Consider the following 16,899-nt stretch of genomic DNA (forward strand, 5'->3'; position numbering starts at 1 on the left):
CAGACAAAAGAAGCACAAGGTACTTATTTATTGCACCATTGTCTGTTTTTTAGGTTTCACAGTACAAACTACAAAACCTGCTCCCCAGACTACACTGCTTGCTCTTGATATGTCCACATCTTGTCAGTCATCTCAGTCAAAGGCTTTGGCAATATTTACCATGTAACTATAGAGAGGCAGGCTTTACTGGTATTAGTTAAGGGAATACAATTCTGAACTGTGCTTTCTTCTCTTTCAGTCCTGTTTTCGGTCCATTATAATGCAAGAGAAGAAGTTAATCTAGGAACCAAGTGACCAATAGTGATTACAATGTAGACCAGAAAATGGAAGGCAAAGTGCTGAGAACTGTAGTAAAGGAAGACAAATTTCTACACATCCTCTTTTTACAGGAACTTAGCAGCAACGGAGTGGGAAAAGCATCACTTTGGGATAGATCCTAGGTAGTAACTGGTCCTGTGAAATCTCATAGTTTTGAAGCGTCCTATAAAGGGATGCCTGGCTGGCTCACACAGAGCCTTGCAGCGAGATCTGAGGCACACGCTTCATTCTCCAGATCACCACTGCTGCGGGGGGCAGGACCATAAGGAAGCTCATGATCAGTACTGTAGCAAAAATGACCAGCAGTATTTCCCATGGTGCCAGGATTGTTTCCACCACCATTTCCTCCATGTCAAGAGTTGGAAGCTGTAAAGCAAAAAGCACACCACATTACTTTCTTGCAAATATGACTGTATAGATGTGTTTGTTTTACCTAGCAAAGGGATAGGAAACAGAGGTGTGAAGTCAGATTCATGATGTGTCAGGTGGTCAAACAATGCCTGTGCTGAATGGCATTATAGAAATGGCAGCTCTAGCACTTTTCAATCTAGTTCTTAATTTCATTTCTCAGAGTGGAGCACTGGCTTTGTTCTTGTGTGTTTTCCCATCAGCATGTGATGGGGAAAGTTAAAGTGTGTCACTGGGGGGGGGGGGTCATCTTCCACATACGGACCACAGTTAGCAGATTAAAGACGTTACTGCTTTAGAAATGAATATTGCTAGTCACTTTTTGATATTTATCTAACAAATGCATTGCCCACCAAGTAGGCAAATCAACCTGATGTTAGTGAGTAGAGCTGATAAAGTGTCTGAGGAGAAGGAGAGGGAGAGGAGGTGGGAGACAAATTGTGTTTCTCTGTGTTAAAGACTGGCTCACACGAGGACTGGTTCCAACTGGCATCAAGATGACACACCACCAGGGAGTACTTTTCTAGAAACCTTTTCTCAGGACCTGTCTTTTGCCAGCTGTCCAGCAGAGTGTTCTCTGGGGAAGGAATTTCAAATGGCTTTCCAGCATTTTAAGGTTTTGTTTTCCTGGTTTAGTTTAGTCCAACTTTAGATAAAACCCAACTGACTAGCTGGACCACGCTTTTTTGCACATCAAGTAGAGTAATATGTGAGTCAGCACAATTGACCTGCTAAACAAAATGGAGGCCCTCTTGGTCTTGGAGAGTTGGGGAGTTTCACCTCACAGAGACATTCACCTCTGTCACTTGTTAAGCCTTGTCCTGAGGAATAAGCCCACTTTCCCTGGCTGCAGGCCCCAGAAGAGTGCTCGCTCTCTCTTTTTCTTGTCACCCTTTGTTCCCTTAAGAGCCGCTGTGGAGGAGCAGCCTGCCCTTCCCTTGTGTCTCAGTGGCAGTGGCTGACTTTGGTGTAAGACACCATACCGACACATGCCCCACAAGGCCGTGCCTGACCCTAGTGCAAGCCTTTGCCAACGGCCTGTTCAAATGGTGTTGGTAAGACCCCCCCCCCCCCCCCCCCCCCCCCCCCCCCCCCCCACCTGGAGCACCACCACACAAAGTTACGCTGACATCTACCAAAGCTAAAGCTGAGGATAAGAGGATATGATGATGGAAGGAAGGATGCTCTGTGAGTCATTTGCCATCAGGTATTTTATTTTATTTATTTTATTTTATATAATTTTATATATTTTTTATTTTTATTTTTTTACTTTATTTTTTTTTCTTTTCCTACAACGTAGGCTTTAGAAACTGTGTTTGTCAGAGAACTGCAGTGGATGCTCAGTAAAGAATTATGTGTTTTATGAATGACTGCAGATATATTTTAATGAAACCGTTAAATCTGTATAAAATTAATTTCTCTTTGAAATACTTTTTATTGAACACACGTGAAGAAGCTTAGCAGTCAGGCCGTGGCATGTACTTGCAGAGCAGAAGCAGAGCTAATGTCTCACGACTTTAGTACCATAAAGTAGAAGTAAAAGCAGAGCAGTTAGGAAGGGGTTAGATCACATTTGTTTTGAGGCAAGGAGAAAGGACCGTTTACAGGTGTGCCCTAGTTCATCAAGGGCTGGCTGCAGCCCCTCAGCACAGGCTGAACGCCACACACCTGAACGCCATGATGCATATAAAAGGGGCGGCTGGGGGCAGCAGGGCTTTCCCAGAGCCCCTTGCCAGTGTTGCCTGAGAGGAGGCTTCCTGAGGGATAGTGGTGCAGCCTGGGCTTCTCTGGAGGACGTCCAAGGTTTGTCTTTGGCTATTCAAAGTGGGGATATGGGGGGGGGTTCAGTCATTGAAACCTGATCCTTACAAGAAGAATAAGACGTAAGCAGGACTGAAGAAATATATTTATTTGGAAGAAGTAGAAAAAAAACGTGTATTTGGAAATTAACAAGCTGCCAACAATTTTGTACCTGGCTTAAAAGTGTTAAAATCACGCACAGTTAGGAGCATTGTACTGAGGTCTGTAAGGAGAAGCATCAGATATCTAATACGAAACCCTGGAGGGTTTGTTTGCGTGATGATGTTCCTTAACAAAGGCTAGCAGCCTGTTAGGCAGACTCTAGCTGGAGCTTTGCTGGGCTGCTAAACATGCAGGACTCTGTTACTTTGAGTCAAGCTTTTGCTCTCTGGTGTCAATGTTTTTGTACCTATGCTCTCTCCATTTGAGGTACCAGCTCAATCTTTTTTTGAGGGAAAGAGAGAGGCTTAGCAGAAAACCTGTTCTCCTTCCAGACTCAGCTGTGTCTGTGCCTGCCCTGCAGCAGTGCCGAGACCTTTCCAGAAACTTGAACACTTGAAAGCTCATGTTAGGTTTTACGCTTCAGATTAATGCCCACTCCTACAAACTGGAGAACGCGATGGAGGGTATGGGTGAAGCTCCCCTAGCTCAGTGCCTGAGGCATGTGTGAGGCCTCCCCACCAGCCAAGCACATACCCGTGGCAGGATGGCTCTGGAATGCCGCTCACCAGGCCTGTTCCCCGTGACACTCTCACCTTTCTTATGGCATGAGATTTTTCTTCTTCCCTCTGTGGGTGTGTGAAGGTAAGTGTGTGTGAGACTACTTACTCCAGGGGAGGCAGCTGTGGGAGAAGGGCTGCTTAGGGAGCTGCCCTGTACTACTTTGTTGCTGACACAGCTGCATGGGTAGTATCAGAGGTGGGCCTTCTGTCCTCTGTCCAGTTGTCCTTGTCCATTGATGAATTCTTTAAATACCTTAATTTCTGACCTTGTGGTCTCTCTTTTTCTCCCTCAGGCATTTTCTGTCAATGTCTTGCTGCTTCTGTTTCTGTCTCTAGGTTTCGTTTTGATTCCTGCTGTTTCACTCTTTTCCTCATTCCCCTCTTTCAGTTCTTCTGTTTAGACAGGCTATTATTCAGTTGTTGTCTGCATAGGAAACCCCCTGTCCTCACTTTCTGTGATGCTGCTCCCTCATCAGCAGATGGTGAAGGGAGAACATCCACTTAGAGTACTCAGCAGGCCTCACACAGCAGGCTTGAGGTGATGAGGGCGGAGAGACCACCCCTTTCTGTAAATGCTGGCTGTTTGAGGAGGTCACACCAGTTAAACTGGCAAAAAAACAACTTTCAGTAATCTTCAGTTGGATTATATCACGTTGTGTGGGAAAGAGATGGCATCCTGGATGCTGGGAATGAAGGTAGGCTCTGCTCTCTTCCTCTACTGAGAAAATAAGATGGGGTGTACTTCAGCACATGGGCAGTAGAAGCACCAGAGGAAGGCACCCTCTGCTTAGTCCCTTGCTGAAGATGACCTTGTTATGCTTGGATAAGTTGCTTGGATATGGTTGCTGTGTTGCAGTAGTGCCCCTGGCAGTAATGCAAAGGTCAGAAAAAACCCTATGCAAGTCTGTGGGGAAAAAACACTCACTGGGAGGAGTCAGCTTTAGTTGGCCCTTCTGAGGAATGGAAATGCTCTGCAGGCAGAAAACAGTGGTGAGGATGATATAGCAGAGGCAACTGCACATGCACCCCTTTGGTCTTTTGGGGACTGAATAGGTCAGGAACTGTTCCTGACCCTCACTATATGATGAGTGGGACATGCCATACATCAGTATTACTCTTTGACATACCTTTCAGTAAGATGCCTTATAAATAAGTTAATTTTATGACTGGAACATGTCCCAAATGCAAATAGTCTGAAAAATAAGTCTGTTAGACTGCATTGCTGAGCAATTAGCAGGCACTGAGGCTGGAGGCCATGACCTTCCTAAATGTTGCCTATCAGTGTCAGCTGGCCTGGTTCATTCAGTGCAGCTGCATAAGATCTGGAGCTGCTGCTGAGATAATGAGGTGTTTGTCACATTGTCAGTACTTGATGCACACAAGCTGTGTGGTTAAATCTTCCCAAACAGCCAGTAACCCTACTAACTTTCTAAACCTCTCAGGTTTGATTATAGGAGGGTATGAATGAAGAAAAATCAAAATAATGGTCAACCAAGACGTTGCTCTAGAAATATGTAAGCACTGCTGAGTTTCTTTCAGAATAAATACACAGCCACTGGAGCTCTGCAAGCTCTTTATCAACTAAAATCCTCATCAGTAAACATATCAAATCTGGTGTCTAAATCACGAATTATTTTGCAGTGAAGGATGCTCTAGATTATCCCCCAAATTTAACAGCTCTCCAGAAGAGCAAAGGCCTCTGTGATGGCTGGAGATAAATGCAATAAATGGAATGTAATAAATGACTTCTTTGGAGAAGCATACAATGACGAGGACATTTGAGAAGGAAAAATAATAAATTAATAATTAATATTAATAAAAAGTGGGGGTTTCTGGTTGCACCCTCCATTGCCAGCATTTCACTTAAGATTTGTCTGAAGCTACGTACTAAAGATTTTCTTCTGAGCTACAAATGATGGAAGACCTCTCTGGACCCTAAAGAAGGGGTTTTCTGAGTACAGTTGACAGACTTCTTTCTTAGAAAAATCATAATTCTATTCTCACACCCTTATACCCAAAACAGAATTATAACCTTGTGACACAAGTCTGGAAATGAAGCTGGTATGCTTCATTAATTGTTTAATGCAATCTAAAGTAGGTCTTGTAAAACACATCTTAAATAGCGGATTGCTTTGCTGCTGCCCTTATCTTAACACAGATCTGTTTATGAATGGTAATGTCTTTAAGATGATGGCGCACAACTCTTGCAGAGGACTACAGGAGCAGGAAACAAAGACTTGCATTATGGTACATTTAGGTGATGCACTTGTCTGCCAGCCTGCTACAACACAAAAGCCAGAAACTATTTTGTCTGCTTGATTTGAAGCTTTTACTTATGATTCTTGGGGGGGGGAATCCATGTAATCTATTCTTTGACAAAGGCTGCTCTCTTCCAGTGAGGTGGATGGGCAGGGTCTGCTGAGACAGCTGTCTGGTGGCTTCTGCCCTGCAACTAATCTGCAGTCTTTCCCCACCAGCTGAAACTATTCAAGAGTGCTTGTCCTGCCTGCTGCAGGCATTGCTGTAATGAGTGTTATCTTTGATTTCAGCTGCAATGAACCTGTGTTTACAAACAGCTATTTTTCCTCTGCTGATCTTGCATTTTCTCCAAGTTACTCATGAATATCTTTCCTAGGCTTAGTTCTCAAAAAAATGAAAAACCTGATGAAAATCCAAATGTACTTATCTGCCTATCACAACTGGGGTGGTGTGGGGAGTTACTCTTCCTCAGTGTGATGAGGCCAAATGGTGAAGATTTCAACACAGTTATACAAAAAAGGCTGATTTACTAACTACAGAACTAGTGTTAAAGCTTTCACATAGCCTTCATAAGCTCATGGGATCACTGTAACATGAGAATGTCCCCGAGCGAGATGCTTGTGGGAGGTGGTGGCCTCCCAGTCTGTTACTTGCTCTCAGTTGTGGGTCCTCTGAAGATGCTTTGCATGGGGTGGAAAGATGATCTGGTATCTGAATTGGCATCAGAAATATCTATTTATATAACTCATCCTCCTCCAAACTTCAGAATACTTGACTATCTCGTAATATTTTTTCTCTCTACTTGGAAGGGTCACAAATCTAGTACTGCTGACCAACATCTACGTACAGAGAAAGCAAGTTTTAAACTCTTTGGGAGCCTTGTAAAGCTGTAAGTGCAGCCACCTAAAGGCAGAATGGATCAAAGCCTACAGGGCCTGTTTTGTATCATCAAATTGAGTTATATTTTCTTGTTTCTATCAGGCTATTCTCTTCAGTAACTACAGCTTTCAGTGTCAACCAAAAAGCATCTGAGTAAAAGACAGCTGGAGATGAAGAAGAATGTGGACAAAGGCTGTTTGCCTTCCCTCATCTTGAATTCTAACAGAAAAGCTGCAGTTTCTCATCTTCCCTAACACAGTATTTCAGGTTTAAGCACATATTTACAGGGTTTTAGAAAGAACCAGTTCTCTGTAAATCCTGTGACTCTTGCATGATTGCTGGAGGTAAATAACCTCAGGCAGGGGGGAACCTCAGTGCTTGCAACAACAGAAATTCCTGACTGGTGAGCTACTCAGTGCTCCTTTTACAGAGTAAAACCCTTGTTGCTAAATATTTGTAAAGCAAGCATAAACATGCCTCAAGCTGACACTTGCTTAGAGGCTTATGTGACCGAGTATTTATGGAAGCACATCAAGGAAATTAGACCCTTGACTGATGTCCAAACAGGTGAATTCAGTGTTTAATTTTGTGCTGGGTGGCCTGCTCGAAGATTCCTGTTTCTAATGTTACTGGAAACTCTTGGCAGCAGCACTGGGGTTCTACCCCAATGTCACTTGTGAAGACCCGGCTGCATCAAAGAATGTGGCCTTCAGAAAGACCTATCAGCCAGAAGTTTTCTATAAAGACTCTAGGCCACTATTGCACTGTTCACTAATACCTGAGGATCAGTCATTCCCTTTTCCTTCCCCATCCCAATGGGCATAGTCCTATGGTGTATAAGCTTGGATTTTCATTGTTATGGAAACACACTAAAACTAGAGCAGACAGTAAAAAAGGAACTATGAAGTGTAGTTGTATGACAGCTTTTGGGAATACCTTGGTCACACTCCACTTTGTGTAAGTAAACAGGGCAAGCCCTACTTCTGCAGTGCTTGATTCCTAGTCTGTCTTCCTGGCAGAGATAAATACTATCAAACTGAATGAAAAAACAGGACTGACAGTACTAAGCAAAAAGGTAGATGAAATGTTAAAGACCGAATATTAGTTATTTCCTTACACCTACATTTGTTATTTTAGCATGTTGGCAGTCCTGCTAAAATACACCAATTCAGAATATCAGATAAAACCAGATATGTGGTATTGTGTTTCCGGTTTCGTGTGTAACAGGGCCTGCAGCTCTTTGTGGGAGGGGTTTTACAACTTAGATGTGAGAGCTACCTAGCTAGATGCATGGATTAACTGTTGCTTTAGCACAGCTGGAGCTGCAGAAGGCTTCCTGTTTTGCAGATGTGAACACTTCTTCTAAGCAAGTACTTGTTTTAATGGAAAAACAAGTCAAAAGGGCTAAACCTGCAACAATGAACTTGTTCTGCTTGCTGCTCTTCCTCACTCACTGATCAAAACCTTTAGACTTCAAGTGGAGCAAGTGAGTATTACCGTGTGCTGATTCTTGACCATAGCTGCCAGCTCCGCATCAACATTTAAAGATTATACACGTTTACACAATTTTTTGGAGAGGCCATCACTGCTGCAGTGTCCCTAGTCTGCCTTGTAACAGTGTGTGGCAGCAGAAAGGTGAATCTCTATGCTAATTTTCTGACCTGAAGCCAGAGGTAGCAAAGAGTAGGAATGTGAAAAGTTCTGAAACCTGGGGTTCTTGCACACTGATAAACTAGAAATGAGGGTGATGGTCAAGAAAACTATCACTGCAAAAGTGTCACTTAAAGCTCCTGTAAAATCCAGAAACCAAATCCATCGATTTAGTAGCTTAGAGAAAAGGCCGTATTTCAACTGTATAAAACCTCAAAAATCAAACTGCACTCATCCCTAAAGGTCCTACGCTTTCAAACGAAGAGTGTTCTGAAAATGTACTGAATCATAAAATTAAAAGAAATCTCTCTGAATTGGCATGTATTACAGATTTGCCTCTACAAGTAACAACTGAATGAAGTGCTAATTATAACAAATACTTAGGCATTCATTTTTAAAAGGATTTCAACCTTTCCACAGCATGCTGTAATTTAGTCTGATTAAAGTAAAACCAATCTAGCATTGTGAGTAAAGTCACTAAATACAAATGTAGTTGAAAAAAATCTTAAAATGAGATTTGGCTACAAAAATCTAATCTAACTTATAAAATCTTAGACATGATGAAGACAGAGCTTATTTAATAACACAAAAGCAGCTCAGAACACTGGGATTTGGCTGACGGTGCCTTTAGTTGCAGTACATTTCACCTTGTTTTTCTAGAAAACAGGTAACTAAAATGAAAGTTAAAATAAAACAGAAGACTGTCTTTTAAAATATGCATGAATTGCTTTGGACATGCAAGTTCTATTTTTTTCTATATTTCACCTAGCAAGGCGTTTTTCATCTTAGTTCCTGGCATGTTTGTTAGTTTTTTTACTCTTAAAAGTACAGCGGAGGGCTATATACACCTGTATGCCAAACAGACATTGCCTATCCTCAAATGTTTAAATGCTTTTGGAGGGACTCATACAAGCTCAAGGTCTGCTAACTTTAAAAGGAAAATAAAGCATTGCCTTATGCAGTGCACTTGCTGACATAATCAACTATTTAGCAAACTGACTCTTTTGATATTAGCGAGCTTAATATTAAATACATGAATAGAAACTTTACATTTTGACTACGTGAAAAAAGTTCTAACTTTGCCTGAGGTGTGATGCAGATGAAGCAACAAATTTGAGTGATCCTGTAGGAATTTAGCTCTTTTTCCATCCACTCTTACCTTGTTAGTGTCCCCAAGGTGCGTTGCAAGTCTCGCTGATGAAACTGAGTAGGTTTGTCTGGGCATCCATCCTCCGTCCAGCAGCCTGAGCGTGCACTGGAGCTGTGCTAAACCTGCTGGGGATTGTGAGGGCAGCGGGCCCCTGAGCCGAGGTGCGCAGCGGTGCACAGGTACTTGTTTGTACAGTGGTGCCTGCACCACCTCCCACTTGCTGGTTCTTAAAGTGGCACAATCCTTTTCAAAGTGAGGGTGAAGCAGTTCTGCCTTGACCATGGTTTGCTCGGGACCAGTAAAACAACACCCCGCTTGTTCACTTGTGCTCGAGCTGCTTTAGGAGACAGTCGCTTGTGATAAGTGATGGCTCTTTTTCTGCCTGGAAACCACTTGAGCTTTCTCTGTAAAAATCATATTTACTCATAGTCAATATTCTGATAATAACCAGTCAGAAGCTGAGTTATTAAGTGAGAGCACAGGAAGCCTTCAGAGTATGAAGGCTGACAGCCCCTAAGGTTGTTGCAGATTCAGGGGGTTCAGCTGCCCAACTCCCAACAATGTAGTTTGGTTCAACACTTGCTACTTGTGAGCTTAACTTTAAGTATTTGAATAATCATGGCTGTGTTATCTATTACAGGGAGTAAGAAGCACATGGAAACCCCTTCAGGGTTGCTGTGCAATTCAGGCTCTACTCCACACTGGTGTGGAGGTGGCCTTGCATAGCCCCTAAGAACTGACCCTCTTACCTGTACGCAGTGCCCCAGAGTCATGACCATCACCTTTGGAAGTGGTGCTCTCCACTGGCTGAGATATTTGAAGCACACCAGTTTGGCTTGTCAGCACGCTGGGCTGTGTTGTTGTACACCCACAAGTGCTGGTACATTCACATAAGGCACAGCTGGTGTTCAAGGTTAGAATTGAGCAGATTAGGTTTTTAAAATATTTTCACAAAGGTTTCAGAAAATAACATTGAATAATCATTAATGATTGTTCTAGCCTTGGGCATTTTCTGTCTTTCTACAAATCAAAGGATTCTGTGCTGCCCTCTCAGTCAGATTTTGGAAATGAATGAAATAGGTGTCCAAATGCTGTATGGATTGGGTTTTCAGGTTGGGATCGCTGGTTCCGGACCTGTCTGCTGTTGGCAGGGTTGCTAGAGGGACTGAAATGAAGCAGAGTAAGAAGTATTTGCTTCGGTTGAGGTTTTACATCCTCATCTGGTACCACAAGTAGAGTGAGTGGACAGGGTTAGCATCTGTAGCTGCAGGGTAACACTAAGTACCTTACCCTCTCCCTGGGGAGTCCATGGGGGAAAATGCCCAAATATTGGGCAAACATTTCTGCAATGGCACATGTTTGCTAGACACCCATTTTCTTTTACGTACTTGCATTTTTTTCTGATTTTGAAATGGTTCTGTAACCCCTGTAGATAAGCAAGGAGATGTTCTGATACTGAAGCTTAAGTTTCCAAGATAGGAGACATAAAATAAAAACTTACCATGTCTTTAAATGTTGGTGGGGGTCAAACTTCATTCTTAGGCTGATGTTAATCGTTGTAAGCTTCCTAAACTGTATTGAAATACGATGAGTGGAAAACTACTGCACGAGGTGATGCCTGTGCTCCTGTTTCCTTGTACTTGTGGCAGAGGTAGTTTCACAACAGGAGTCACGCAAGGCTGAAGGCTGTGGGCGGGTGAGCTGGTGGGTGCAGACATTTACTGGTAAACTGTAAAACATTTCTGAGTAAGAATATAGTTTGAAAGTGAAACAGTGCCTGCAAACTCTTGATTCCCCATTTTCCCTCGGCATACCTGTTTCAAACTGGGTTAGCATAGCAACATAATAATCTACCTAGACCTAATATGAAAGGATTCAATGTTTTATGTTGTGATTGTGATGCCCAGAAACAGTGCTCTAGTTAACAGCTTGTGGATCTTATCGCATGCTAAACAGATGTGTTGGATAAATGGAGGACTTTGCTCTAAAAACATTTCTTTTTATAGGTTTGGATAACTTTACCATTCCAGGAACAGGGAAGCAGTCCTATTTTGTATGCATTGTTGTGATGAAGAATCTGAATATTACCAGAGTGAATAATTAGGTACCTTGTGGAAGCAAACCACCTGCAGACACTAAATTGTTCAAGCAGAAAGGTGTCTTGGTCTTACATTGGTCCTGTAGTGTTAATCATCTGAAGTAAATACCTGTAAGATAAATTGCTTGGTTTGCAGAGAATAACAGCAAGAGTGATTCGCAGGCCATGACAACAAGCAAAGAGCTGAACAGAGGCCAGGAAGATTGGTATCTTTCCACAGAGCAGGTGGTGAGAATGTGTACCCAAATATTCCAGTAATTGAACTTAAGCCAGCTCAGCAATGCCATGCACAGCCAGTTGCTGCTCTGGAATTGCAGGGATGTGCATGGCTATGGGGCTGCAAGCAGACCCCTCTCTGGCCCCAGCATTTGCACCAGTTGGGGGCTTGCCTTCCTCCCCCCACTTACCTTTATATGTTGATGGTTTGGCCTCCCCGTCACCCAGGGCGAATGAGGAGCTGGTCTGGCTCTACGCCTGCATGTTTCCTTGGTCGGCTCCCTGTGACCAAGCTGGGACTAAGAAAGCTCATGTGAGTGGGTGCAGCTGATAGTGAGGCGTTTGGCCTGGTGTGTATGGAGGTGTGCCTAAATGGTCAGCCAGCCTTTGCTCAATGTATCTGTGGAGCTTATGCAGAGCCTATGGTGTCTAAGCTATGCTGGAGTCAACTGCCCAAGAGGAAGGAAAAAAATTCACAGACATCTCTGGGTGCATCTGTTGTACTGCCCAGCTCTATCTTTGATCTTGGGAATGCCCAACTTTGGTTGGTGATTGGACCCCAGCAGCAAAGCTATTAAAAAAGCTTTGTTTTAAACAATAAATAGGCTTGAACAGGAGGGGACAAGCTCTGAGTGGTTTCTACAATGAGCACGGAATACAGGTGGCTTCCAAAACCCACATTTCCACCGGACTTAGCCCCAGGGAAATCCTGCTCAAGATTTGTACAGCTCTGAAAATGCCAGTGGTGCCTAGAAATCAGCACTGGGTATCTGAACCCATCTACCTTTTGGCTGAAATAAATTGACATTCCCATGGCTCTACTGATCTCACCAAATTCCATGGGCACTGTATCATCTTGTCTCCTGTGCATTTTCTTCCACACCATGTCCCACATGGCATGAGATGTTGGTCTTCTCATCCTGCTAACATTGTGTCAAGAAAGCCATTGGGAGTTGCTAGAGGTGCTCAAGCCAGGTGGCTTCTGGCCACTGCTTTTCAGGTATATGAGGATTAAAGACCTGCTGGTTCTAAGGCTTTCCCATGGGAAACATTAAGATGGGTGAGACCCTCTTGTGGTAAGGTAGGTTTGGTGAGGGAAATCTGGGAACTAAGGGGATCAAAATACAACTTTAAGGCTCGTGGTTACAGAGGGATTGGAAGCTTTTGTAGCTGCAAGTCACTTTAGGTATGTGCTCAAGAGATCTACTTTTTTCTCTTGTAAAAAGTCAGCAGTTGAAGAGAGCATAGGAACACATGGGCAGTCTTACTGAGAGAGTCAGTGGCATTGGACAATCAGTAAGAGAGCAGACAAAATGGTCACTGCTCTCATTATAATGAGTCTCTTTATGGATGGTATTAGTTCAAAAGCCAGATCAGGCTGGGAAAGTAACTTTTATTTTTTCATGCTGTTATCTTAGTTCACTAGCTACAAATGAAGAAACAAGGGATGGGAAAAACAATTCCAGGGACCCTGCCAGACAGCGGCAGGAGGGAGCACTAGAACTGGCAGACAATAAGGCGATTCTGGTTGCACTTTTTGTTATTCCAAGTACCATCAGTGTACATCTCCACGCACTCCTCTTCCCCTTTGCCAGAAGGCTCGTTTGGATGCCAGTTGGTATAGCTCAGTTCAGCACCATCCAGGAACTGGAATTTGCCTGGAATTAGAGATTCCTTTATCCCTAGGTAGGCGTACTTATTGAACTGTTTCACAAAGTACAGAATGGCATCATTCTCGCCTGCGTTCCTTGGAGTGGCAATAGAACCCCCAGCCTCTCCACATTTTTTCACTGTAGCGTGGAAATCGGCTGTTTTCCCATTGGTAGCAAATATTTTTCCTTCAGATGCTGTTATTATACCTTCCAAGTGGAGGACTGCAAGAACAGGTGGAAGCTGTTAATCTTTTGTGCATTGCTTTGTAGTTATTTTGCTGCCAACTATAATTCCCACTGCCTATTTTCCTCCATAACTTTAAGTTAAACCCAGAAATAATTAAAGGAGAGGAAAGCTTAAAATCAAAGATTAAAAATAGAGAAAAGAGACAACCCCTAAAAGGTGTATCTTTACATTTAGATAAAGTATGCTATTATTCCCTCTGAGTCTAGCTCTACTGCACAAGCCTTCTGTGATGACTTGCAGAATATAGAGATAGTTGTCAGCCCTTGAGCGAGTAGGATCTTAGATATGATCTGTTTGTGGATGTTTTGGTATTTTTTTTTTTAGTATTCAGTTTCTATTAGGGACATGACAGATGCCCATGGAGCACTTTTGCATAGGCAGAGATTTTAGTCCAAGTTGGATTTGTTTGCAGCCATACTTCAGGGCTGTTAGCTAGGCATCTCCCCCTAGTTACAGAAAACTAATGCCCCCTGCCCCCAGTTTGTCAGTTATCACTCTATCTGCCACCAAACAAAACATAAATGTAATGAAAACTCTGAAAATTCTGCCTTTTCCTGAGAAGCCATTTTGTTGCTCATCTTCTTTATGCCCCCTAATCAAGCTACAGCAGAAAATAAAGGTAAATAAATTACCTCTTTCAAGTTTGGAAATCCGATCTTCTAATTGAAGGATAACATCTCCCATTTCTTTGCCAGGAAGTGACTTGAAGCCTAAAAACAAAATCAGATTATGCACTTTGTTTCGCAGTTTAAATCTTGGCTTTTAAGATAAAGCAGAGGTAATTGTGTGAAATTAAGATCAATCCTTGCAACTTGACCTGTTAGTTCATTGTTGTGTTTTAAATAAGGGATTATTTCATACATTAATATTTTTGATTATAAGGAACAAATTCATGGCAACTACTTGCAGAGATGCTTATGGAAAACGTGATTTAACGGGCTGGGTTAGTCTTTAATCTACAAATGTTTGAGACGGTCCAGGCAAAAGACTGGCAATTGCGCAGTGGGTTTGTTTGATTTTTTTTTTTAATGGTATTTTGGGACTGTTGACAGAATTCTTCAGGCTCTTCAAGCACTTATTCACAGTTCCAACCTAACACCTGGCAACAAGTTTTTAGTGCCCTGTTACGGAAAATGATAACCTTTTCTTGATGTGAACTGAGCCACTGAGTCATTAAGTAGGAGAGTTTTAAACATCTTGCTTCATACAGGAAATTAATAAAGATCTGATTATTTTTCATCAAGTAGAACCCACATCAATTCACATAACATAGCACTGGGTTTATGAAGCATAAAGATGGAACACAACAGTATATGTAAATACAAAAGGAGCTGGTAACTACAGGTACCTGATATAAAGCCTTCAGCTATCCCATTTTCTGGAAAGATCCTGAAACCGGGCACTGGAAACTTGTGTGCTGGGTTACCTCGAGCACAGTAGGGGAGCAGGAAAAGAGCCACTGCTAACATTCTGTGGAACATCTGTGGTGACAGCATTATTCAAAGCCAAATATAAAACAGTCTGGTTTACTCTCCTGTCTAGAGTCCTGTTAAAAAAAAAGAAAGTTTCAGAACTTTGTCTGGATTTGAAGTTTCTACTAAGATACCCTCAGTGAAATGAATGTGATTAATAGTTGTAAAGCTATGTTACTTAAGAGGTATAGAACGACAACAACAAGAAAATCTTGTCCCTCAAAACCCATTTGTATACAGCAGATACTATCATATGCCATTTTTCCCATGGAACAAGCTGTAGTTCCAGTGTTAATCTTACAGAAGAGCAACAGACATATGCTTTAGTAAGAAAGAAAAAGGTTAAGGCAAACTGGGACACTCTCTCTTTATCAATTTAAGAGGGAAACAATTATTAATATTCACCTGTTAAAGTATCTTCACTGCAGGATATATCCTCTGTCACAGTATGCTAAAGTTTAAATAAAAATGTTGAGATGCAGATATCTAAACCAGAGAGGTTTGTGAACAGCTTGAGAGAATTTAAACACATTTTGAAGAGAAACCTCTTTAAGGATGTTTAACTTACCTGACAGCTCCTATAAGAAATAGGAAAGGCACATTAAATAGTCTAATTTATAAGGTGTGTAACTTGAGATTCATCTTATCTATGGGAAATATCAAGAGTGTGTCATATGATATGAATTTGCACAGGAATAGAAATTTCATGACCTTTAATTTGAATGATAGGGGTTTTTCTTCAAGAGGTGAACACTTGAAATGTGAGTACAAAATTTGAGGGTACTTTGACTTGTAGAAACACCTTCCACATGTTAGAAAAAATGGAGTACAACAAGCAATTTCTCAATACTTATTTGAAATACTTGATATTTCCACAGAATTGCTGTGTAAATGTTAAATTGCAAATGTCAGTTAAGATAAGCCAAAATAAGGAGTTTACCTGAAGCATAATATTTATCAGGAACACCCCTACAATGTTGTCACTTTCAACATCACAATAAGTCCTCTGTCTGTAATTATTGAAGACATGTAACTAAATAGAATCAAACAGTAGCAACAAAGCCAGAAGACAATAGTACATCACAGACTTAAATAAATAACCTACAGATTACTCTAGGGGAAGTTTATATATTACAAATAACAATTCTACTGTACTATGTAAGTAAGTCATAGTTTTATCCAACAGCAAAATCACCTTTGAGTGAGGAAAAAGCTGCTCTGTATCATTCCTGTAATTACAGAAGCCTCAAGGCACGGAGCCTCACTGAAATGGAAAATGTTGCCATGCATTTCTAAGTTAGTCTCAGCTAAGAGTTGTTTCCATCTAACTGGGACTTGTAGGAATGGAGTTTCAGGCTGTGTTCCAGTTCAAATAAATAGGTGGGATCACAGCATCCTTGTGTCAGGACAGCATCCTGATGTTGCATGAAGGCTAACAGCTAAGTCGGCTGAGGAATGGGTGCTTTGAGGTTAGATAAGGAACGCGAGCAATATCCATACTGGCCTAAGATACTACTCCATTGAAGCAAGCCTAGATCACCTCTGTAGGTATCCTGTACCCTGCACCCTCACAGGGTGTTACCACAGCAGCTAAGGTGGGGTCCTTTGCCATTGGTGTCATACCCACAGAGGCCTGATTAATTCCCTGCATTGTTTATCGAGTGCCCTGGAAAAGGCACCAGTCCTGTGAAAAATAAATATACAATACCAGTTGTATGTGGGCCAATTTAAATTTGCATAAGTAAACTTTGCTTAAATTTTCATGCTAAAACTTGAAGTTCCTAACTTTTGAGTGTTTGATTTGGTCCTCTTAACGTTTTTTGGCTGAGGTTTTCTAATTGTTTCATGAAACAAGCAGATTGTGAGGCAGTTACGTGGGGTCCAGATACGCCCTAGCAAAAGACACTGGCAGAACCTGGGTGTTTGCATCTATGGTGGGAATGACTTCAGCATTTCAGCTGCATCTGGCAGAAACTGTGGATTAGGCAGGTGTGAGAAGGGCTTGGCCTCTGTTAGTGAGTTTCATGT

The 16,899-nt window shown here is 42.1% G+C and overlaps 1 protein-coding gene and 1 long non-coding RNA gene across 6 annotated transcripts in view; one reads left to right on the forward strand and one right to left on the reverse strand.

The window, feature by feature from the left end:
- Positions 1-6: 6 nt before the first annotated feature.
- On the reverse strand, positions 7-15,402 carry LOC106032443 (pulmonary surfactant-associated protein A-like). Of its 4 annotated transcripts, XM_067000158.1 has the most exons (9): positions 15,277-15,402; positions 14,748-14,945; positions 14,032-14,109; positions 11,692-13,374; positions 11,295-11,393; positions 10,688-10,915; positions 9,936-10,087; positions 9,196-9,590; positions 7-684 (listed from the first exon to the last, which is right to left on the reverse strand). In XM_067000158.1, exons 2-4 carry the CDS (start codon positions 14,893-14,895, stop codon positions 12,998-13,000), a joined length of 603 nt encoding a protein of 200 aa, XP_066856259.1. In that variant the 5' UTR covers positions 14,896-14,945; positions 15,277-15,402; the 3' UTR covers positions 7-684; positions 9,196-9,590; positions 9,936-10,087; positions 10,688-10,915; positions 11,295-11,393; positions 11,692-12,997. The 4 variants fall into 4 exon arrangements, with proteins under 4 accessions (XP_066856259.1, XP_066856258.1, XP_066856257.1 ...); XM_067000157.1 differs by having other exon boundaries at positions 10,688-11,393; XM_067000156.1 differs by having other exon boundaries at positions 11,295-13,374.
- The window catches only part of LOC136791208 (uncharacterized), a 102,684-nt gene continuing 92,729 nt past the window's right edge, over positions 6,945-16,899 (forward strand). For both annotated transcript variants that reach the window (XR_010832677.1, XR_010832676.1), the window contains exon 1: positions 6,945-7,872. This is a non-coding gene — a long non-coding RNA (uncharacterized lncRNA). The remainder of the gene's footprint in view (positions 7,873-16,899) is intronic.

Source organism: Anser cygnoides, chromosome 7, assembly GCF_040182565.1.
Source record: "Anser cygnoides isolate HZ-2024a breed goose chromosome 7, Taihu_goose_T2T_genome, whole genome shotgun sequence".
NCBI classification, from domain to species: Eukaryota; Metazoa; Chordata; class Aves; order Anseriformes; family Anatidae; genus Anser; species Anser cygnoides.